The sequence below is a fragment of the Erpetoichthys calabaricus genome, chromosome 5 (genome assembly GCF_900747795.2).
Source record: "Erpetoichthys calabaricus chromosome 5, fErpCal1.3, whole genome shotgun sequence".
NCBI lineage: Eukaryota > Metazoa > Chordata > Cladistia > Polypteriformes > Polypteridae > Erpetoichthys > Erpetoichthys calabaricus.
In genome coordinates, this window is record NC_041398.2 from 178,104,360 (window position 1) to 178,128,857 (window position 24,498).

Sequence of the window (24,498 nt, forward strand, 5' to 3'; positions counted from 1 at the left end):
TTGTTAGTGGTTTGTTATTGTTGAATTCGAGTTTATTGTACATCGCCATAAGAGGGAACTGGGCTGGGATCGTTGTTTTCATTTATTATTGTTTAATACATTCTTTAATTGCCATTTTATTACCAGTCGCTTTTTGTCTCTGCTTGTGAGTGTGTGCAAGTCGGGCCAAGGCTGGGTGCGTTCCTGGAAACTTCACCAAAAAAATAAATAACTTACTGTCCCTTCAACGGTGTGAATCTTAGCAGCACCGGACCACTACACAGCCGTGTCTGGGCAAATTTATAGATGCAGAATTGCCTGTTGTCCAAGTGGGCTTCAGTAAAGGTTGAGTCACTCGTATCTCATACCTTTATTGGATTATGGATTGACCCGGGAATTCAAAAAGGATGCCCAAGTGTGCTTTACCAATTAATCAAAAGCATTTGACTTTTGCCACCCACTGAATTCTAACACTCACGTTAACCTTGCTTTGTATTTTTTCAGGACCCCAAAAATGAAAATGTCATCTGAATAAAATGAAAACAGAGCGTACACCAAAGACTTGGAAATGCAAGAAACTATTGCATTTAATGTTGCTGGGGTGTATTGCGAGACATCCGTATCACCAGAAACAACTGTAATCAATACTGATTTAGGATGAAACAAAACAAAGAGTTAGAAAAGTAGTGAATGTTATCTAACACTAGGATCACAGTACACAGTCACGTAAAACTTTAAAAAACAATGAGGTGATAAAGAACAGTTGCACTTTGGAACAATTAAAAAAATAAATAAGTTGCATTTAAACACCATAAAATCATTTTTATACACACATCTATGATTTTACAGAACGCGGTTCTTCTGCTAAACACGTGATATGCTAATGCTTGGAGGAGGCTGCTGTTTGCTTATAAAAATCTTTTCATTTGGGTTCAATTCAAGGGAGAATAAAAAGACATTATTTGTTATGAGGAGGAAATTTTGTCTATTTAGCTAATAGTTGTTGTTGGAATGAGACGTGAAACACTGTGCAAGATTAACTTACTGTCAAGTGGATTATTAACGGCAGCACAATAATACTTGTGTTTTTAGTGCAAATTCGTTAGTGCTATACGTTTGCAAAAACAAACGTTTAGGCGTGATAAGCTAATTTTGCTATATCAAGGTGCAAACCGTCTGAAATTTACAAATATAAAAATATGGTATGAGTGCCGAGGGAGCAACTCATTTACAAATTGAGACTGTGAACATCACAGGAGAGATGCAAAGATGTGATTTATGGCTGCATTTTTCAGGTGATGATAATATTATGCAATTGATCTTTCATCTGTAAATTAGAAATGTAAATTAGAAAATACTTAACAGTTTTTTGTTGTAAAAAGTAGAAAAAAATTATTTTAATTACCTTTATCGTCTGAGCAACTCAAGTGCTTTGTATAATGGTTAAAGCAAATTGATGCCATAATGCTGTCTGGGCAAAATTTCTGCAATTAGTGAAGAGTGCTGTCGGTTGATTATACGGAGTGAATCAAATGGGTATGGGATACCCTGAACGTGATAAGCAGACTTCTGCAATACAATACTAGCCCTTAGACATTGTTACCATCTCAAAAAAATAAATTAAAACGACATAAACACATCAATAGGACATGATTAGCACATACGGAAACAGACACCTTCCAAGCTGTACTGTTTTGAAGATTTTGGACATTTGACGTCTCAAAGCTGTTCTTCGTTTTTTTTACCTCTTGTTAATTTCTGCAGATTTTCAAAGATTTGTACCTACTGTTTGGCCCAGTCGACCTGTTTGGCTAAAAATGGCAGCTGGTAATCATACAAACATAACATCCATGATTTGCACTTCCCCTTCAGTGTGCTGAATAAACACATCCCATTATGACCCCTGAAGCTTAACAGACAATTTCATTTGATATAGAGACCCATTACTGATTGTGACACATGATTTAAAAAAAAAAAAACACGAAAAAAATAATATAAATAAAAATCAGAGAAGTAAAAATCGACCAGAAAAGCACTGGGTGGGGCAGGCTTGGATTTAGGCTTGTCACTATTTAATAATCTGAGGGCAATCACTCCAGGCCTTGGCTTTCCGTTTGGCAAGGGCCAGCCAAGCAGGTTCAGTTGTAACTTGTGCTGATTCTGAAGGAGGAAATCTCTTGGGGACATCTTTGGGTGACGGAGAAGATGAGTCAGCAATTTCGACTGTTAGGAGAAAAAGAACAAGTGTTAACTATGCAGCTAAGATGGAGAAATCTGTTATTGTTAGAAAACGTATAGGTGTCTCGTTCTCAGCATCATCTGCTCCTTTGTAATAACTGTCAACTAGAGACGGAAAGCATATGACCTGCTAGATATGTCACCGAGAGGCCGACATAGCTAGTGCTGGAGTACCGTTTCACATAAAAATAGAAGTGCATACAATTGGCTTTTGAGATTGGAGGAAGACGAGAGCATCGTGAATCAACCGAGGTGGTGAGGAAGAGCAGCACATGTTACATGTCCACCTTAGGAAACCTGTAACTACTTGGAGCCTTACAGGATCTTCTACAGCGGCCATAAATAAGGATGGGTCTTCCATTAGCTGTCCCTGTGGTTAGTATAATGTGATGCACACTGTCTATGTTACTTAAAATACAAAGAATCATGAAGACTCTCTTTAGTCCAAAACATGCAGAACATTGGTGAAGACAGATTAACTAATTTAACATTCTACTGTTACATGTTTCAGCAAGAAGACAAATTCACACCCAGATGTTTGCCTGTTCTCTCCTACTTTAGCACCAACTTAGCAAGGCTATTTCACCTGCAAATAAAAGCCTGTGCTCTACATTACGTCAACATTTGGACTGTTACATCTCAGCCAGGGTTCCTAGTCTTGCTTTATATCCTTTTGTTCTTTGATGAGGTACCTAGTTATGTTAATGTTACTTTTGTTAATTATCTGCTGTATTTTTCTTTGCCTGTGTTATGTTCCATGTGTTTTGTGCATTGTCCCCCAAGAGGTGGGGTCATCTGCCAATCACAATCAGGAACTGCCCTCCGCAATATAAATCCAGGGTCTCCCACAGTTCCTGGTGGTTCATTGTGAATGCACTCGGGAGTTGGTGAGTTTATGTGTCTTTCGCTCTGCTTTGTGTTTTTTGTAATATTCTGAATTTTTTTCAACCTTCTGCTCTGTTTTGACCTTACTACTGGAATCTATTGCTTAATATGGACTGCCATCTAGTTACAGAGAATTTAATTTTGAGTTTGTGCTCCATGTAGTTTCATTGTTATTAGAGAACATTTTTTTGTGAAAAATAAATCTTTCATTTTGCAAAGATTCTGTATCTAGATGGTGTTTTTGACAGATGTTCCCCCTTCTAGTGGTCATTTTTGGACGTATTTTCGGGAATTGGGTCAAAGAGGTCACTCCATGGGTTTATCTGCTCAGTAACATTCTCATACCTGCTTTATCCAATTCGCACTGACAGGGGCCTAGCCTGGCAATAGTGGAAACAAGGCAGGAACTTGTTCTGGACACCATCTGTCATCTGTCATATGGCCCACCCATGCAAAATAAAAAGTGCAGTACCAATTAATGTAGCCCAATGAATGAAACCCCACACTGATTCAAACACAGACCATGACAGGGTTTGCAATTGAAAGCCAGGATGCTGGATTCTTGAGGCTGCAGCTATAACCACTGTGCCACCATGAAAGTTCACCCAATACTGTGACTTCTGTGTGAAATACAGGGTGTTCCAGAAGACTGGGATCTCACCCAAATAGCAAAAAGCAAACATTGTGGGAGTCCCTGAAATGTTATAATGTTATAAATTAATTCATGTCAGTTCTTGCGTTTAAGAGAGGGAAATGTAGCAGCCAGCAGAATGCTCTACACAGGAAAACTGTATGGGAAGGCAGCAGTCTGTGAGTCCTTCAAAGGCTGGGTGAGGCTAGACGCTTGAGTGGCACAGTGGAAGAGATGAATTAGGAGACAAAGATGTAGTCAATGAATGAAGTGAAGGTCAAAACCAGGAAGTAATTTCTAACATGCATCAAAGCCAAATCACTAAACCACTGTCAACGTCAGATAATAGGGTACGATACTTGTAAACCAGAGATTCTTTAGAAAGTATAAGCATAGGAAAGGGTTTGAGATTAATCCACAATCATGGACAGAGAGGCTAGTGAGACATGCTAGTGACATTATGTGATGTAACTTCCTGTGGTTTGGTCAGGGTGAGCCCTAACGACTGCTATGGAAAACAGCTTAACGAATTCCAAAACTTGGTCCCAAAATAAAACAAGAACTCTAAACACAAGTTACTTACTACTATTAGACCCCCCATAATTCAAGACTAAGATAAAAAAAATAGTACAGAATAAGGAAAAATATATGTAACCCAAAAAATGAAAGAAGCAAAATACAACCTAATAAGTGACAGCAGCAGCACGCTGTCAGATGGGAATGGGGAGCATACACCTTGATGGGTCTTGAGAGGATTCAATACGAGGTACAGGGCAGAAACTTTCTGAGGAAATGATACATGTTGGAGGCTCACACAGCCATTAGCGATACTGAAGAGTGGGACAGAGATAGTTCTAAAATGACTGAGATTACTGATACTGAGATACTGACAGTGCTCATGTTGCAGGAGAATAGGGTGAGGCTGGCCATGTCCTAGTCCTAGTTGGCATTTGCTGTTTATCTGGCATTTGCCACCTCTTATAAGAACAGGAAAGTGAAATAATCAGTCTTGCTAGGCAGTGTATGGCATTGCTGATCAATACACGTTATTCAGTGTGTGTCTCAGTCCTTTCATGTCAGTGCTCACTGTAATATTCCCAAACTTGAATTCAAAACAAGTACTGATGTACCCTTGAAAAGATAAACTCCTGCATCGTATGCTCTTAACTAACTAGATCTGCAGCACTGCTCTTTGACAGAATTTATTATTGATATGCAATTGTCTTAATCCGCATCATGAAATAGCCATTTTAGTGTTGCACACACAGCGTCTATGTCCAGTGAGAAGTGGCCGTCCAGCAAGAAGCTTGTCAGAAACAGATGGTGACATTGCTTTTGTGTGCAGGTATTGTGCCAGTGTATGATCCAAGTAATCTACTTTACTGAAACTATTCTCCATAGCTAATGTGTAGTATATTCTACCGTACCAGAGTATGAGTTCAGTGTTTAGCCATTACTGGAGCACAAATGAAGAGGTGACGAAGAAGTGTTGGTAAGGCTGGCAGGGGGCATGTTATCTGTGGTCTGTCAGAGGATCCCAATGCCCCAGTGTAGAGATGGTGACACTGTAGTGAAAAAATGGTGCTGTCCTTTGGATGAGACATAAAACCAAGGTCCTGACTCGCGTCTCTGGTGATAAAAGATCTTGGAACATTTTTCATAAGGAGTAGGGTGTACCCCAATGCCCTGGTTAAATTGCCCACCTTTGCCTTGTCCATTCTGGTCTCCTAATCATCACTGTCTCTACTTGGCTATCTCTTTCATCCCTTGACCACCTAATAGCTAATGTGTTAGCATACTGGTGTAATAAGAACTGCTGTCATTAAGGTGGATGCTGAATATTGGTGGTGGTTGAAGCAGTTCTCTGCTGTCTATGTAAAGAACACTGAGTAGCTAGGGAAGCGCTATATGAATGCAATTATTGTTATTAATGGGATCCCATGATCAGCATTGGGTTATTTCGTACACTCATTGTAACTATGTACTTAATGGTAGATAGCACAATGTATGCTCATAGTGCTTATACTCTGATTCACTACCAGTTCAGGATGTTCTGCAGTGGAGAATCTTCACGTTTATCTCATATCTGTGTAATGTGTACATTAGGACTGTCAACTTAGCCAAAAAATGAAGGTTTGAATATTCATTTTAAAAATAAGTAAATATATTCAAATATACTTCAATGGAGGTGAAAAATGCTGGGTGCTACATGTATGTTTATATGTACAAGCGTTTTTATATTTTATTACTACTTTTGATATTTTTACATTTTTTGCTTGCATATATCTGCAAAGCATGAAGTGCTTGGGGCTCATGTACAAGACTGCCTTATTACATAAATGACACCCAGATAAAAGTCACTCGTTACCTGCAGTCATTATTTTAAAAGCCCACTTCATTTAGCTATGCAGCTTTTTGGTCCTTGAGGACTTAAGATGTAAGGTCACTGTCTGGCACTAAGACACTGTTGGTTTATTTCACAAATGAAGTAACTGAATGAATTAAATCTTGTGTTTTATTGTCTTTAAGTGTTTCCTTATTATTATAATGATTTATTTTGCAGATACATTTATTCACAGTAACTGAAAAAGTCTGTAAAAATGAGTTTACATTGAATATACTAAGTTAACAAACAATTCACAGAAGAATTTTGAAACTAATCTTAGTATCTGGAAGATATTGTAGATAGAGTGTGCAGACATGAATGCAGCACAAGATGTTAGTTAAGGAAGGCGGCCATGTAATAACAAGCAGGATTAAACTAACTCCTCCCCACCACCACCACTTCTACAGATGCAGTAAAATATAATACAGAAACCATCATATTCTTCATTATGCCTTTGTTTTAGGCCAGGAACTACCTAAAGACACCGTGTTATGGGTGAGGTTGCTAAATTTGCATTGCTGATATTGTAAATGTTCTTTACAATGGTGATTTTACAGTAATTATAATAATAAAAGTCAGAAATATTGCATTTATCGTCCTTTGTCATTAAGCTTTTGTTTGGTACAATGGAGGTTTAAGAGTGAATCAGAACAGGATTAGTATACCTATTGATCACAACACAGAGCAGAGAGGTACAACAATCCATCTCAAACTGTATTGTGAAGGGGCGTGTGTAAGTAACAGAAGACTGTCCATTCTATGACGATACAAGCTAACCATTCAAAATTACAAAAAAACACTGAAGTACTGCAAAATATAGCAGTACTGCATAGCACGCCTGGAGTAGCACAATACCAAAATGATCAACTAACAGTCACCGGTTTAAAATAACACTATAACAAGAGGAATTTAAGAACAAAATATTCTTCTCAAAGGTGAAAAGCAAAGAGAACATTATGATGTCAAAGTTAATACATTTAATGTATACTGTAAATAAAGGCCATGCACTGCTGGTATGTAATAATTATTTATTTGATTATTCATTTTCCTACATCATGTGTTTTTGCTAACTCCATCTATGGCCACCTGATCCACACCCTTAAAGCTTTTAATTTTACATCAGTTTGGGTTTTAAAGTCAGTGGCCATAATATAATCCTCTTTAATAAAACCCCTGTGTGCGTCCACTGTCCGTGTGTGTGTGTCTTCTGGTGAAGTGCGCATGCGCGGGGGCACGGTGCGCTGCTTCAAAGGCCGCCTGACGCGTCACACAAGACAGAGAGGGCGGGACCTATAAAATATCGCGCGGCAGATCCAATTGGAAATCGGTAAATGAGGTAAGACCTAAAACAGAAAACACGAAAAATCCAATCAGGTACTGAGATGCGGAGACCAGCTTCCCCATTGTTGTGCAAGTGTTCACTCTGAGGATGTCAGATTTGCGATTAAGAAAGCTTGGCCCGGTAAAGTGTAAAGTAAAAGTAGATTTATTTTCGCACACATTACATCAGTCTACTGATTGCCCACTGTTGTGACAGAAAATTAAACGCATATCACGGACAGCAAAGCCAGTATTACGGTCAGAGAAAATTACAGGCATTTTACGGAAAAAGGTAAAATGTAAAAGGTAAAAAGTCCCTTGCCATTTAATATAGACTGTTCCTACTAATGTGTACGGACTACTGTTCTAGTGCCCGTTATTGTAACGGGCTTAATGTCTAGTCTTCTATAATACGCTACTGTGGCTGTTCGTTTGTCTGTCCAGGATTTTAAATCACCTGTAGCTCGCAAACCATTTCACCTACTGACCTGAAATTTGGTACACATATACTACGTGACGTCTACTATCTGCTTTCAGGGTGATGATTTTTATTACTTTTTATTTTTATTTTATTTTATTGTAGAATCAACTCTCGGCAGTGCACAGCAGGGCAGCCATGGAGAGCATGCATACGGGTGCCGTTCACATTCCCTACCACCTTTCCCGTCACTTCCCCTATTTCTTCATATCTTAAATCATTCTTGAGGCAGATTGAAGACTCAAGTGCCAGCTTAAGTGAATCAGTTTTAACATGAAAAGATGCCGACGGAAGAAGAGAAGAAACGGGCCGCTAGTGTGGAGAAAAGAAGAGCTGCTCAGGAAGCAGCAAGCGCATCAACCTCCGAGCAAATGAATGCTAAACGTACAGATTTTATTACTCTTTTTATTTTTATTTTATTGTAGAATCAACTTTCGGTGCGGCGCATGCGTACGGCTAAATCATCCTTGAGGCAGATTGAATACTTAAGTGCCAGCTTAAGTGAAACACTAAGAAAAACGTACTAAGTAATTGCAACACAAAAACTGACTTAATCAGTTTTAACGCGAAAATATGCCGACACTGGAATAAAGAAGAGCTGCTCGGGAAGCAGCAAGCACATCAACCTGTGAGCAAACGAATGCTAAACGTACAGAGAAAGAATATTAAAACTAGGAATGCTCAAGTCAAGTGTATTCACTGCATGTTATCGTGCAGTACGACGTTACTGGTATAATATAATATGAGATCATGCCAGGGGCAATTTATGCCCACTATACTCCTGACAGTTTCTGCTGAGGCACTGTGCTAGTCCCCTTATAAAGTATTCAAAGGTGCACTTTCTTTTGGGACCACAGCATAGTTTATTATTTAAAAAAAAAAACTAAACTAATAATTTTTAACTGGTAAACTGCATGGATAATAATAAAGCTTATTTCAAAACGCTGTGAGACACTGAGTGCGCTTACATGCACACCAGGGTGAGGGGAGTAATATGGTTAAGGCAGAAACCTGGTGTCATTAAAACATTTATGTGCGCGAGTCCAGCTAAGGAGTTCTTCTTTGTCAAAACACTTTAATGTCATTAAACTGCACAAAATAGACACACATCCTCACTGGTCACCGTGAATCCAAAAAAAAAAAAGAATGGAACCTTTTAAAAGTAAATTAGTTATGTTATTCATTTTTTACAAAAGTAACTAAATATGCTGTATAGTTACTTAATATAAAATGTAATGCATAAACAGTGTTACTTTTTCTTCTTTTGTATGAAATGACATTTGTTATTAAATCCTAAGTCCCTTATATGAACCTTCATGAAACTGCTATGTGTGCCCCTTGCCTTACACTCAGTGCTGATGGGATAACAACAATACAGGTATTTGTACATTAATAAAAATATCGTAGTGGTTTACTCGTTACTTTAACAAGTAATCTAAGTACTTAACGGATGTTACTTTTAATGTGTTCCCCCCCCCCCCGCACCTGAGATTGTGCTGCTGAGATCAGTTCTGTATGTTCAGGTAGTCAACATAAATTTAGTGTTTTCTGTAATACTGAGACAGATTATTTCATCCAGGAGAAGGAGTAATGTGATCTCTCGAGTATTTGCCTCAGGAAATTTGTCTTGAAGATGCTTCTACCCATGGCTGTTGGAAGCGTGTGTGGGTGCAATAGATATGTGCAGACTAAAAAATCTTTTAAGAGCAATCTGGTTAGGGGTTTACATGCCCAAATAATCGGGTTATTTGTGGAGAAATCTGTGTGTGTTAACCTGGCTTCTCAGAGAGCAATAACCTAGTTTATCTAACTGGGATAAGGGTTTACATGACACTTCAGAAACCAGGTCTCTGTGAAAATCTGGGTTATTAAAGCACACTTTGTGAGAAAATGTAATCAGTGTTTCATTTTGATAAGAGGTCTAGGAAATCACATTTTGAGGAGTGGCAAGATGTATGAATATAGAAAAATTACTCTGGTTCTTAAACAAGTTCAGTTAAAGAATGTTTCAGAGTGATCATAAGTAAGGGTTTGCAACATCATAACGCATCTACTGCATTCCAAAATACACACCATTAGTAATGCAGAGGTCATAAGACGTACTGGTTAGACCTAAACACCCTCTGGTACAGACTTACCATAATATCACCATCTTACCTGTAACAGAATTAGGCAGTGTATTTGACTTTCTTAGTTGTTCTCTCCTTTCAAATCTGGACAAAAGACTCTCTGGCTTTTTTTCTTCAGTCTGGGTTGTGGGTTTTTGTGGCGCTTGATCACTGCTTGCCTTCTTTTCTGCTAAACTGCCATTGCCATTCTGTAATATAAGAGACACTATTTTAGTTAGATACAGTCAAAGATGGCGGGGCTGAGCTATCAACCTGGTGGCCTTCTACACTAATTCACAAAGACATGCAATCCCTTTTATGCTAAAAGGAGTTGGAACAAGTTGATTTTAAAAGATGAAAATGGTCATGGCATCGATTCATTGTTGAAGCAAAACAGAGATAAGGTAATGTATATTACCATTTAAAGTAATAGGTGTTTTTCTCTGAAAACACCTATCTGCATGTATATAGTACTTAATTTGCACTGTTTACAGTTAATGTTATTTCGTGTTTTATTGTATCTATTCACCAAATCTTCCATTCTCAGTCCCACTTAATCCAGTTCAGGGATGTGGCTGTGTTATATATTTTAGTTATATTGTATTTGTAAATATAAATATATTTCAAAGGTTGTTTTGGGGAATCTACCATATAAAAATTAATACTGGGCAGCTAGGTGATACAGAGGTTGCCCCACCATTCCAGAACCTCTAAATCTCTGAGTGATATTCCTCCAGTGCACCACAACCCAAACATCTGCACATTAGACTGACCAGCAACTCTTGGGCTGTGTGTGCAAGTAGAAGATGGTTCTTAGTTCTCTTTGACACTGCAACTGTTTTTATGGGTTTAGATAAATTCATTTATCTTCATTTATGGGTTTTAAATAAATGGATGGATCAATGTAGAAAATACATGTAGCTGTATCTTCCTTTTTTTTTGTTTTCAGAGGAAATGACAAAAGAATGCTCTTAAATACATGAAACATACATTTTCTTTTGCTTGCTTTTCAGCAAGTTTGGCTTCCCTCGCCTGCCGCCGCTCTTCTCTTGTGGATTGCTGCTCTCTGAATCCTCTCTGCTTCTGGAGCGCCAACGTAATCCAAAGGGGTTGAGATGACTCTCCTTTTTCTGGTAATCTTGAGCTGTCGAGAGAATGTCTACTCTGAAGAGTTGGCTTTTCTAGAAAAAAAATAAAAGTATTATTTAATTTGCATTTCATTTTAAAACAAGTGGGAGATGGACATCACAGATCCATTAAGGTTCTTTAAAAGATACAGTATTGCAATAATAAAAAGTCTGAATTAGCATAAGCCACCTGAATGTGGGGTGTTCAAAAGAAATGTATTGATTTACTTCATGAGGCAGAGGTACATAATAAGCCAGAATAGTTACGTCAGATATTTGAAATATTAAAAATTTGTTCTTCAATTTAAATATTTAAAGTCTAAATACTCTCGATTGTGACAGAAATTTGTCATTTTTTGCCCTCTGATAGAAGTTCATACAGTGCTAAATCCCTAGTAAAGGATAAAAAATAACAGATTTGCCATCACTGACTTTGAAAAGGTGGGCTCACCACCTATGGGAGGGGTCAAGGTGGTCGGGTGCAGTGTGAGTTGGGTGGTGGCCGAAGGCGGGGACCTTGGCGGTCCAATCCTCAGCTACAGAAGCTGGCTCTTGGGACATGGAATGTCACCTCTCTGAAGGGGAAGGAGCCTGAGCTAGTGCGCGAGGTCGAGAGGTTCCGGCTAGATATAGTTGGGCTCACCTCGACGCACAGCTTGGACTCTGGAACCAATCTCCTTGAAAGGAGCTGGACTCTCTACCACTCTGGAGTTGCCCCCAGTGAGAGGCGCCGAGCGGGTGTGGGTATACTTATTGCCCCCCAACTTGGAGCCTGTTCATTGGGGTTTATCCTGGTGGACGAGAGGGTAGCCTCCCCCCGCCTTTGGTTGGGGGGACGGGTCCTAACTGATGTTTGTGCGTATGCACCGAACAGCAGTTTCGGAGTACCCACCCTTTTTGGAGTCCCTGGAGGGGGTGCTAGAGGGCATACCTTCTGGGGACTCCCTCGTACTGCTGGGAGACTTCAATGCTCACGTGGGCAATGACAGTGAGACCTGGAAGGGCGTGATTGGGAGGAATGGCCCCCCCCGATCTGAACCCAAATGGTGTTTTGTTATTGGACTTCTGTGCTCATCATGGATTGTCCATAACAAACACCATGTTCAAGCATAGGGGTGTTCATATGTGCACTTGGCACCAGGACACCCTAGGCCTCAGTTCGATGATCAACTTTGTGGTCATGTTGTCGGACTTGCGGCCACATGTCTTAGACACTCGGGTGAAGAGAAGGGCGGAGCTGTCAACTGATCACCACCTGGTGGTGAGTTGGCTCCGATGGTGGGGGAGAATGCCGGTCAGGCCTGGTAGGCCCAAACATGTTATGAGGGTCTGCTGGGAACGTCTGGCAGAGCCCCCTGTCAGAAGTAGCTTCAACTCCCACCTCCGGCAGAACTTCGACCACATAGGAAGGTGGGGGACATTGAGCCCGAATGGGCCATGTTCCGTGCCTCTATTGTTGAGGTGCCTGACCGGAGCTGTGGCTGTAAGGTGGTCGGTGCCTGTCGTGGCGGCAATCCCCGAACCCGTTGGTGGACACCGGCGGTGAGGGATGCCGTCAAGCTGAAGAAGGAGTCCTACAGGACCCTTTTGTCCTTTGGGACTCTGGAGGCAGCTGATAGGTACCGGCAGGCCAAGCGGAATGCGGCTTCGGTGGTTGTTAAGACAAAAACTCGGGTGTGGGAGGAGTTTGGGGAGGCCATGGAGAACGACTTTCGGACGGCTTTGAGGAGATTCTGGTCCACCGTCCGGCGTCTCAGGAGGGGGAAGCAGTTCAGTGTCAACACTGTATATGGTGGGGATGGTGCACTGCTGACCTCGACTCGGGACATTGTGGGTCACTGGGGGGAGTACTTCAAAGACTTCCTCAATCCCACTAACATGCCTTCCAATGAGGGAGCAGAGCCTGGGGACTCGGAGGTGGGCTCCCCCATCTCTGGGACTGAGGTCACCGAGGTGGTCAAAAAACTCCTTGGTGGCAGGGCCCCAGGGGTGGATGAGATACGGCCGGAGTTCCTCAAGGCTCTGGATGTTGTAGGGCTGTCTTGGTTGACACGTCTCTGCAACATCACATGTACATCAGGGACAGTGCCTCGGGATTGGCAGACCGGGGTGGTGGTCCCCCTCTTTAAGAAGGGGAACCGGAGTGTGTGTTCCAACTACAGAGGGATCACACTCCTCAGCCTCCCTGGAAAAGTCTATTCGGGGGGTTCTGGAGAGGAGGGTCCCTCGGATAGTCAAGCCTCAGATTCAGGAGGAACAGTGTGGTTTTCGTACTGGTCGCGGAACAGTGGACCAGCTCTACACCCTTAGCAGGGTCCTGGAGGGTGCAGGGGAGTTTGCCCAACCAGTCTACGTGTGTTTTGTGGACTTGGAAAAGGCATTCGACCGTGTCCCTCAGGGAATCCTGTGGGGGGTTCTCTGAGAGTATGGGGTACCGGACCCCCTGATAAGGGCTGTTCGGTCCCTGTACGATCGGTGTCAGAGCTTGGTCCGCATTGCCGGCAGTAAGTCAAACCCGTTTCCAGTGAGAGTTGGACTCCGCCAGGGCTGTCCTTTGTAACCAATTCTGTTCATAACTTTTATGGACAGAATTTCTAGGCGCAGCCAGGGAGTTGAGGGGGTCCGGTTTGGTGGACTCAGGATTGGGTCACTGCTTTTTGCAGATGATGTTGTCCTGTTTGCTTCATCAGGCCGTGATCTTCAGCTCTCTCTGGATCAGTTTGCAGCTGAGTGTGAAGCGGCTGGGATGGGAATCAGCACCTCCAAATCTGAGACCATGGTCCTCAGCCGGAAAAGGGTGGAGTGCCCTCTCAGGGTTGGTAGCGAGATCCTGCCCCAAGTGGAGGAGTTCAAGTATCTCGGGATCTTGTTCACGAGTGAGGGAGGAATGGAGCGTGAGATTGACAGGCGGATCGGTGCGGCGTCCGCAGTAATGCGGGCTCTGCATCGGTCTGTCATGGTGAAAAAGGAGCTGAGCCATAAGGCAAAGCTCACAATTTACCAGTCGATCTATGTTCCTACCCTCACCTATGGTCATGAGCTATGGGTAGTGACCGAAAGAACGAGATCGCGAATACAAGCGGCTGAAATGAGTTTCCTCCATAGGGTGTCTGGGCTTTCCCTTAAAGATAGGGTGAGAAGCTCAGTCATCCGGGAGGGGCTCAGAATAGAGCCGCTGCTCCTCCGCATCGAGAGAAGTCAGATGAGGTGGCTCGGGCATCTGATCAGGATGCCTCCTGGACGCCTCCCTGGTGAGGTGTTCCGGGCACATCTAACCGGGAGGAGGCCCGGGGAAGACCCAGGACACGCTGGAGGGACTATGTTGCTCGGCTGGCCTGGGAACGCCTTGGGATTCCCCCGGAAGAGCTAGAAGTAGTGGGAAGTCTGGGCATCTCTGCTTAAGCTGCTGCCCCCGCGACCCGACCTTGGATAAGAGGTAGAGAATGGATGGATGGATGAATGGATGGACTTTGAAAAGTCTAAAACCATACCATTCATTTAAAATTTGTCATCTTTAACCTTCTGGGAGTGGCTCTTAGAGGGCTAGGACCACCGGTAAATCAAATATCAAAAATAGAGGGTGAACCGGTTGGCGGATGTAGTATCCACAACTTCACGTCTTTCTGACCATTTTTGTTGAAGACATCTATTGGTTTACTCTTTACCATAAGGTTATCATTTCCTGCACAAAATATTGTCCACAAATGGCTTAAAAACTAGTGTTTTTCAGGTCTCTGGGGTCAAAAAAACGAGGGAACCAAAAAAATTCCAAAAACTTGCATCACTAAATATTAAGATGAGTCAAATGGTGTATCATATGTGGGGGTTTTCTCATACTGGAGTCAGGAGGTGCTGAAGTCATTTCACAGCATGCATAAGTAATTCTTATGAACACAATATTAATGATCTCATCATAAATGTTTTATTTTTCAATCTTGTTTTACTAGAAGAGGATCACTTCTCATCATTTATGTTACTGGATTTCTACTATAACATTAAATTAGTTATTTATGGACAAAATTCACAGTGCTCCAAGGATCATCGTACACACCTTTCTTTTATTTTTTATGGAGCCTTACATCAGTTTCAACCCAAACTATTACTTGCAATGTAAATGATGTGGTTGTTGGAGGCAAGCAAGACAGAGTCAAGAGTTAACAATAGTAAACAATTGTGAATCACGTAAGCACAAGCTGAGGACCAAATGGCTATGTGTACTAACTATGCAGTTGTTTCTAATAATGGAATCTGGAGACAGAGAGAAGTTAGGAAACACAAATGATGAACAAGAAACCTAATAAGCTAAGCCCTAACTGGGCCAAAAATGAAAGACGTAGTCAGAGACAAAAAAGGTTTTGAAACCAAACCAAATCCCTTTCCAGGGACCTCATGACCCCCCATGCTCTCCCAATCCGTCTACTGACTTCATAGGAAGAGTCACCAGAGACGTGAATGTCACTGCCGAGGTAAGTAAACCTCTAGACAAGGTCGACAATCTCTCCATAGACAGACACATTACTGATTGCTGTGCCTAAGAGGTCATTAAAAGCTTGGATCTTGGTTTTTACCCAGGACACTTGTAAGCCCAGACACTCAGACTCCTCACTCAGTCTCTCAACAGTCTCTATCAGAGCCTCCATTGACTCTGGGAAGATCACAACGGTCCCTATCAGAGCCTCCATTGATTCTGGGAAGATCACAACACTGTCAGCAAAATCAAGATCAGTGAATCTTTCTTCTCCGACCCCACAGCCACTTGACCCCACGACCTTGCTCAACACCCAGTCCATGCAAGCACTGAATAGAGTAGGAGAAAGAACACACCCCTGACGAACCCCAGAATCAACTGAGAAAAACGCAGAGGTTCTGCCTTCACTCTGCACAGCACTACCAGTACCAGTGTATAGGATATCCAGTAACCTGGACAGGATCCCGCAAAGTCTCAGGATGTCCCACAGGGCAGCTTGATCAACTCAGTCAAACGCTTTACGAAAATCAACAAAGGCTGAAAAGAAACTTGAAATTTAGTTAACACAAAAAAATATTTTTCAGTGAGATGTTCAAGGTTTACGGATGTTTGCCAGCAGCCATACAACATGCACTTCAGAACAGGTCATCCACCTGAAGCTAAGCGTATTCTGGCCCAGTCAGCACTTACGTGGGAGACCAAACAGAAAAATCTGGTGCTGCTGACAAAAGAGGTGTTGGCGAGGCCAGCAGGGGGCACTTACCGTGTAGTCTGTGTGTTGATCCCAATGACCCAGTACAGTGATGGGGACACTGTGCTGTAAAAATGGTGCTGTCTTTCAAATGTGACATAAAACTGAGGTCCTGATATCCTTCGGAATGAGACATAAAATTGAGGTTCGGACTCTCTCTGGTCATAAAAAGGCATCCCTTATGAAGAGCAGGGTGTATCCTGATGTCTTGGCTAAGTTGCCCACCTCAGCCTAGTCATTCTGGTCCCTGTCTCTAATTGGCTGTCTCTCACCTCTTCAGCCAGCCAGAACACCAGATGTCTACTAGATGTCCACCTATTCCCACATACAGCTTCTCACTAACCAGTATAAGGGATGCCACAACTTAATGATTTCAATAATCACACCTCCCTTCAAACACGTTTGGGACATTGGCCAGGAAGTGGAGATCTACTGCGATTGAAAAGACTGCGTACAATGATGCTCAATAGGTATAATTAATAGTTTGTAGTAGAAGTACAGTAAGACAAATCTGTATATAAAATACAATGTATGTTTGTGGGTGTGTGAGTGGGGGGCCCAGGATGGACTGTACATCCATAAGAAAACCATTGTCGTCTACAGAACATGATTACATGTATTGCTCATCTCATTTTTAATAGTTTTAAATATAAAATTAATTGGATTTTGATGTAAAAATACAGGTGTGAAAGAGTTGTGAGGCTGATGTTTGGCTCATTTACATGAAACAAAAAAAGGTTCATAATCATGAAAGGAAATGTAAAAGGTAAGAAGATATGGTGATTTCCAACTGAGCTCTAAAAATGATCGGAAACTATTTAATTTTGCATTTTGAGGAGAACAGATCAAGTCAAAAAACTTTTAGAAAATACACACATTTAGTCATAAAATAAGAGCTACTACTGACCTCTCTTAATCAGTTCTGTCTTCCTGTCGATTCTTTCTCTCCACGGTATGTTAATAGAGGGAAAGAAAGACTTCTTCTCTTTACACTCTTCCTCTTCATTTTGGCTCCTTTGTGATGACACAGGTAACGTATCCTCTTTCACATCATCTTTTTTCTTCAATGGAGCAAGGCCTTCTTTGACAGTTCTTTGAGACTCAACAATCTTGGATTTCTCAGACTTATCTAAAGGAGAGGAAGGTGGAGTTGCGCAGCTGGGTTTCGGGGCTAAACATGGTTTCTGGTAGGCTGTTGGCTTGAGCAGATGCCTTTCACTTTCACCGTGTATAGCTGGAATGTTAATTTTTGACAGGGTCAACCTTGCTTCAGGTCCAGTAGCATTGTTGTCTGTTGTGTTCTTGAGAGAACCAACAGCAGTCCCTTTAGTACTTAGTGTACTCTTTTCATGACCAATTGGTAAGAGCGGTGCAGGAATTCCCTCAAAATTGTCCCCTGCACTGTAACGCTTCTTTCTTTTTTGTTCTGCTTGTTGCTCACTATGGTAGCGAAGTGAGTAGTTTGTTCTCCTCAATTTGATTCCAAAAGGAGATACCTTCTCTTCACTGGATGATACTCTTTTTTCTGCACTCTCTTGATTTTCTTGGGGGGTCTGTGTTTCTGACAGTGATCGTCCTTTTTGAGAACCATGAGGTGGACTTGGAACTAAAAAGGATGGTAGGTCTTTGGCAAATACATATCCTTCAGTGCTATCTGGTGTTTTTGTGGATTTTGGTGCTTGGATGCTCCTTTCTTTAGCTTTACAAGGAGATGAATCAGCAGAATCCAGATCAAGTGACAGAGTTCTTGTTTTAGTAGCATCTCTTTCATTTTGAAATCTAGGTTTTGAAGGCTCATTGCTAATTGTTTTAGGACTATCTGGAAATTTTTGCCATGCAGGTGTAATAGAGAATTTTGCACTGGCAGACATTGTTTTCCGAAGGCTAGTGTGAGGACTTGTGATCCCTTTCTGTGAACAATCTTCGGTAGCATGCCTGACTTGGTGTCTGGAATCTCTTTCATGTAACTTACCATTGTCTGCACTCTTAAGGATTCTGGATCGAATCATGGCCCATTCTGCTAATATTGCTGCACTTGACTGGTTTCCCTCATGCAAGGATCTGCTTTTGATCGTGCTGGGCTTTCCTTCTGGTGACATTTCGCTTCTACTATTAACAGGAGGAAGATCTAAGGTTTTCTTATCTTCGGAAAGACCAAGTAAAGATTTGCAGGCTGTGTCTTTAATCTGGTCCATGTTTACTGCAGTGCCACAAAGCTGGGCTCCTGTTACTAAAATGGCTGTATGGGGAATATACAAAGATGATGGTAAAGAATGAGCACCTTTGGCTCCTGAGAGTGACTTGGACTCTTTTTGGTCTGATGGGTTGCTGTGATGGTTAACTGGTGTCACGGGTGTTAGGTTGACCTTCTGAAATATTATTTGCTTTTCTCCTGATGACACTTTAAAGGTAAAAGGTCTTGGTGCTGCATGTCTCTCCTCCATATCTTGCCACCTGAGTTCCTCTCTTCTTCTTTCCTGTTCTTGGGGATCAAATCTTTGATTGTCCTCAATTTCCAGCTCTGTTTGATTAGCATTAATTTCAGAAATGTTTTCAGTCCTTTCTTTATCTTTATGCAATTTTTGTTCCTTTTCCCATTCTTGCATTATTTCTTCGGCTTCATCTGATTGTCCTTTTTCAGCTTTCAAATTCATCTGTTCTTTAGCCACCAGCGGGCACTTGCTTCTAACATTCCATTGTTTTTGTGCCTCAGCTTCCCGTCTTTTTCTCTCATCCAAAATCTTTAGTTGATGTTCATCAATGAGCTGCTCTTGTAAATCTTGCCGTCTTTGTTTCTCATTTTCTATTTGCGTCTGTTTCTCTACCTCTTGTATCTTCAGTACTTCTTTATCTTGTCTCCTTTGTTCTTCAAGTTCCATTTTTTTCAGTTTCTCAGCCTCCTGCTTCCTCTGTTCCTTCAATTCTCGCTGTCTTTGTTCTTCTAGTTCTCTTTGTTTTAGTTTCTCAGCCTCCTGCATCCTCTTGTCCTCCAATTCTCTCTGTCTTTTTTCTTCTGCCTCCCACTTCCTTTTTGCTTCTAAATCTAGCTTCCTATGTTCTTCCAGCTCTTTTTTCTTTTCTTCATCCTCTCGCTTCTTCTGTTCCTCCAAATCTCGCTGTCTTTGATGTTCCAGTTCCCTTTTTTTTTGTTCCTCAGCCTCACGCTTCCTTTTTTCTTCTAATTCTTGTTGCCTTTGTTCTTCCAGCTCCTTTTTGTTTTTTTCCTCTGCCTCTTTCTTCTTCTTTTCTTCAAAGTCTTGCTGTCTTTGATTTTCTAATTCTCTTTTTATTTGTAATTCAGCTTCCTTCCTCCTTTGTTCTTTAATCTCCTTTTTCTTATGTTCCTCTACCTCTTGCATCTTCTGTTCTTTTTTCTTTTGTTCTTTGATCTCCTGTTGCCTTTGTTCCTCCACTTTCAGCTTTCTTTGGTTTTCTACATCTTGTATTTCTTTTGCTAGGTCCTGTTGAGTTTCTTCTTCAGCCTCTTGTCTCCTCTGTTTTTCAAATTCTTGTTTCATTTGTTGATCTGCTTTCCTTAGCTGATCTTCTTCCATTTCTTGATGTCTCTGTACGTCTAACATTTGTTTCCTTTGTTCCCATTTCTGCTGTTGTTCTGCGTCTTTCAGCATCTGTGCATTTTCATTATACCCCTCTGCCTTTTTCTCCTTGTGTTCTATCAACAAATGTTGCTTTTGCTCTTGTAAGTGATTATGCTGCCTTTCTTTAGTCTCCATTTTCTTTAGTTCTGTATCATACAAACCTTGATCTTCCATTTGCTTCCATTCCTTAGTCTCAAGCTTCTTTGTTTTTTCTAATACATGCTGGCTTTGTTCATTCTGTCTTCTTCTTTGTTCTGTCACCACACACCTTTGTTCTTCAAAGTTTTGTGGCCTTTGTTCCTCAGTCATCTGTTTCTTCGGCTTCTCCCACTCAAGCTGCCTCTGATCTTCATTTTCCTTTTCGTCGGTATGCTTTCCTTCATATAACACATTCTCTGCTACTGCCTCTTTTCTTTCTTCACTTATTTTCGACGTTTGTATTGCTGTTTCATAATCTTTTTGCATGACATTCTCATGCAGGAGTTTATCCTTTTGCATTTGCTCTTGGTCACCTTTACTTTTATTATAATGAAGATGCTCTTGAAGCTTATCATGGACTTCAATTCGTTTTCTTTCATTTTGAAACTCTTTAAACATTTGTTCATTTGGAATTTTGTTTTGTTCTATTGATGCAGATAACACATCTCCCTCTTCTTTACTTTTTATTCCAATGTTCTTTCTAAAACTGTCTTTGTCTTGGTGTTCTTCTGAATGGGTCAGGTCCTGTAAGTCCTGTTCATAAAGAAATTCAAAACAGACTTGGTATAAAAAGTGTATACAATAAAATATGGACACACATAAATTAAATTTTCATTATATGTTTTGTAATTTTTAGTTCTTGAAGTATATAGTTCATTATCATTTACTTTTCCTAAGGCATTAGAAATGAAGTATTGCACAAATTCAACTGAAGCATGACAGTTCTCAAGACAATAATTAACTACTGGAGTTCTCACATACTTTTTACAATGCATGTCTCCGGTGAGTGGTAAAAAGAATGAAATTTGAGGATGCTAACTGCGACATTTAAATGAGCCATCTGACATTGCATTGATTGTATTGTTATGAGCTAGGAGTCCTAAAGCACAAATGTCATAATCAGTTCCAAAACACTTCCAATAACGCTCACTAGATAGGGACCCCTGGCTAGTAATAAAGGCAAGCACTAAGTCTTTACAAATTATTCTTCACAAAAAGTATTCCAATCACAATGAAGCTCAGTGGAGCACAAAGGCAGAATAGAATTGCCTGAAAAACAAAAGCAATCCAAATGAAACAAGTCCCAAAACAGATTTCAAAGGAAAGTTCAAAAACTAAATTAGAAGTGTAGAGATCCAATAATTAACAGAATTCACTATAAACACAAGTAAACTCACCACTCCCAGGCATGTTTCAAATGAACTGCCAGGAACTGTGTAAGACCCTGGATTTATAGGGCGGAAGGCAATTCCTGGCAGTGATTGGCAGGTGGTCCCGCCTCTAGGGGGACCACCCACAAAACACATGGAACAAAACAGAGGCAGCTTATACACATAGACAAAACCAAAAATCAAGAATGATGCACATCATAAACACCATAAATCAAAGAATCAAAAATGAATGAAAGGGACATAAAACATGAATTTGAACCCCAGTTAGAGAAGTAACCCTAGCTGAGACATGACATGTGCTATATGTGCCAGTACTTCCCACCAAGTCACAACAAATAATCAAAAGAAAAATATATGATTACTTTGAATTCTTTCATCTATGCTTTTTGCCAAGCAGTGATGCTTTCACCCACTACTGTGTGCTGGGGAGGCAGCATAAATAAGAGGGACGCCTCACACATGGACAAACTGGTGAGGAAGGCAGGCTCTATTGTAGGCACGGAGCTGGACAGTTTGACATCTGTGGCAGAACAATGGGCTCTGAGCAGGCTCCTGTCAATCATGGAGAATCCACTGCATCCATTAAACAGTGTCATCTCCAGACAGAGGAGCAGCTTCAGCAACAGACTGCTGTCACTGTCCTGCTCCACTGACAGACTGAGGAGATCGTTCCTCCCCCACATTATGCGACTCTTCAGTTCCACCTGGGGGGGTAAACAGTAACATTATTCAAAGTTATTGTCTGTTTTTACCTGCATTTTTATTACTCTTTAATATTTTATTTATCAGTATGCTGCTGCTGGAGCATGTGAATTTCCCCTTGGGATTAATAAAGTATCTATCTATCTATCTATCTATCTATCTATCTATCTATCTATCTATCTATCTATCTATCTATCTATCTATCTATCTATCTATCTATCTATCTATCTATCTATCTAGAGAATACATTTGATCTGGCCACATTTTAGTTTAATGTCACAAGTTAATAATGGCATAAAATAATGATATAGTTAGATTAACAATTCTATCAGTGATGAATGAGTGATTACGTAATAGGAGAAGCTTGCTGAATTAATAAGATGAAACATTTAAATCTGAATGTTAACTTTAACTTTAATGTGTGGTTAAAGAGCTGTAAAAATAAAATACACAGCTCATAAAAAGTAACGGAACACATAAATCATACATCAGATCTCAATTAATGAAATATTCACGTGGAAAATCTCTACTAAAACTGTGTAATTAATTTAGAACAAAATGATGTAACAACGGCCAATGGAAACCAAAATCACCAACCCACTGAGCGCTGGATTCAACATCACATAGAAAATCAAAGTCAAAAATTGAAATCACAGGCTGATCCAACTTGTGTGAATTTCATCACAGCAACTCATAATGTGACTCAGTAGTGTGTATGTCCCCCTGACAACATCTGGGCATGCTCCTGATGAGACGGCAGATGGTGTCCTAGGGGTCTCTTCCTAGACATGGATTAGGGCATCGGTGAGCTCCTGCACAGTCTGAGTCGGATGCACCGATACATGACGTCCCAGACGTTCTCATCTGGGTTCAGGTCTGAGGCACATGTGGGCCAGTCAGTGGCAATGCCTTCGTCATCCAGGAACTGCCTACACACTCTGGCCACATGAGGCTAGGCTGGGCATTATCTTGCAGCAGGAGGAACTCAGGGCTCGCTGCACCAGCGTAAGGTCTGACAATAGCTCTGAGGATTTTACCTGGTAACTAACAGAAGTAAGGGTACTGTTGCCTAGCATGTTGAAGTTGTACGACCCTCCAAGAATATGTCTCCCCAGACCATCACTGACCCACCACCAAACCAGTCATACTGGATGATGTTGCAGGCTACATAACGTTCACCGTGGTGTCTCCAGACTTTTTCACATTTGTCACATGTGCTTAATGAGAACCGGCTCTCATCTATGAAGAAAACAGGGCACCAATGGTGAGCTGACAATTGTGGTATTGTCTGGCAAATGTCAATCAAGCTGCACAGTGATTGGCTGTGAGCACAGGTCCCACTAGAGGCCATCGGGCCCTTGTGCCTCCCACATGGAGTCTGTTTCTGACAGTTTGGTCAGAAAAATGCACACCAGTAGCCAGCTTGAGGTCATTTTGTAGGGTTCTGGCAGTGATCCTCTTGTTCCTCCTTCTACAAAGGAACAGATAACCGTCCTGTTGCTGGACTGATGCCCTTCTGCAGTCCTGCCCAGCTCTCCTTGTGTAAAGGCCCGTCTCCTGGTATCTCCTCCATGCTCCTGAAACTGTGCTGGGAGACACAGCAAACCTTCTTGTGAAGGCATATATGGATGTGCCATCCTGGACTACCTGTGCAACCTCAATCGGGTGCTGGTACCACTTCATGATACCAGTAGTGACAAGAATGTAAAGCTAGAGAAGAAACAGTCAGGAAGGATAAGGAGACAACAATTATCTGTGGCCACCACCTGCAAAACCACTCCCTTACTGTTGCCTCCCCAGTGCATTGTTGTCACTTTCATTTGCACCAAAGCAGGTGAAGCTGATTCACAATCACTTGTGCTTCCTAATTGGACAGACTGACATTTCTGAAGCTTAACTGACTTGGTGTTAGATTGTGATGATTAAGTGTTCCCTTCATTTTTTTGAACAGTGTATACTGAAAGCTTTGACTTTAAAGCTAAAACAATGAATAAAGACAGGGTGCTTAACTGGTGGTCTTTTTAAGCCAGGCGCTGTCTTAAAGTTTAGATTTGTGTCTGAAAACTGCCAGATTTCTTTTTTGACCAGATGGTACCCAAAGTGCCAGTTTTTTTGCTTTTTTTTAAAGTGCAAATTAATATTTAGGTTGAAATGTAACCTACTATTAGCAAAATAAATAATGAACAGCACTACGCTGGAAAATTGTGAAAGCAGTGCAAATTTGGACCCTAATAATTCATTTTTTTCCAGTTTTTTAAAATCTTCATTTTATAGATGTATGTATTCATTAGTTAAGGGACATGCTGAAGAACAATTTGCTTACAATTTTCACTTCGGCTCATCCTTGACCTGAAATTAAGCTGCAGCCCTGGCAGCTGGAAGGACTTGCAGAGAAATATAAAACAACTGTCTTCTAAGGAGGCTTGAATAACTCATAACTCAAACTGTTAAATTTA

At 41.1% G+C, this 24,498-nt stretch overlaps 1 protein-coding gene across 5 annotated transcripts in view; it reads right to left on the reverse strand.

Moving 5' to 3' along the window:
* Positions 1 to 548: 548 nt before the first annotated feature.
* The window catches only part of cracd (capping protein inhibiting regulator of actin dynamics), a 325,587-nt gene continuing 301,637 nt past the window's right edge, over positions 549 to 24,498 (reverse strand). For all 5 annotated transcript variants that reach the window (XM_051927802.1, XM_051927800.1, XM_051927801.1 and 2 more), the window contains 4 exons: positions 17,279 to 20,702; positions 11,016 to 11,206; positions 10,075 to 10,234; positions 549 to 2,202 (listed from right to left, as the gene is read on the reverse strand). In XM_051927802.1, coding sequence (XP_051783762.1) covers positions 2,048 to 2,202; positions 10,075 to 10,234; positions 11,016 to 11,206; positions 17,279 to 20,702 — 3,930 coding nt within the window. In that variant the 3' untranslated portion in view covers positions 549 to 2,047. The remainder of the gene's footprint in view (positions 2,203 to 10,074; positions 10,235 to 11,015; positions 11,207 to 17,278; positions 20,703 to 24,498) is intronic.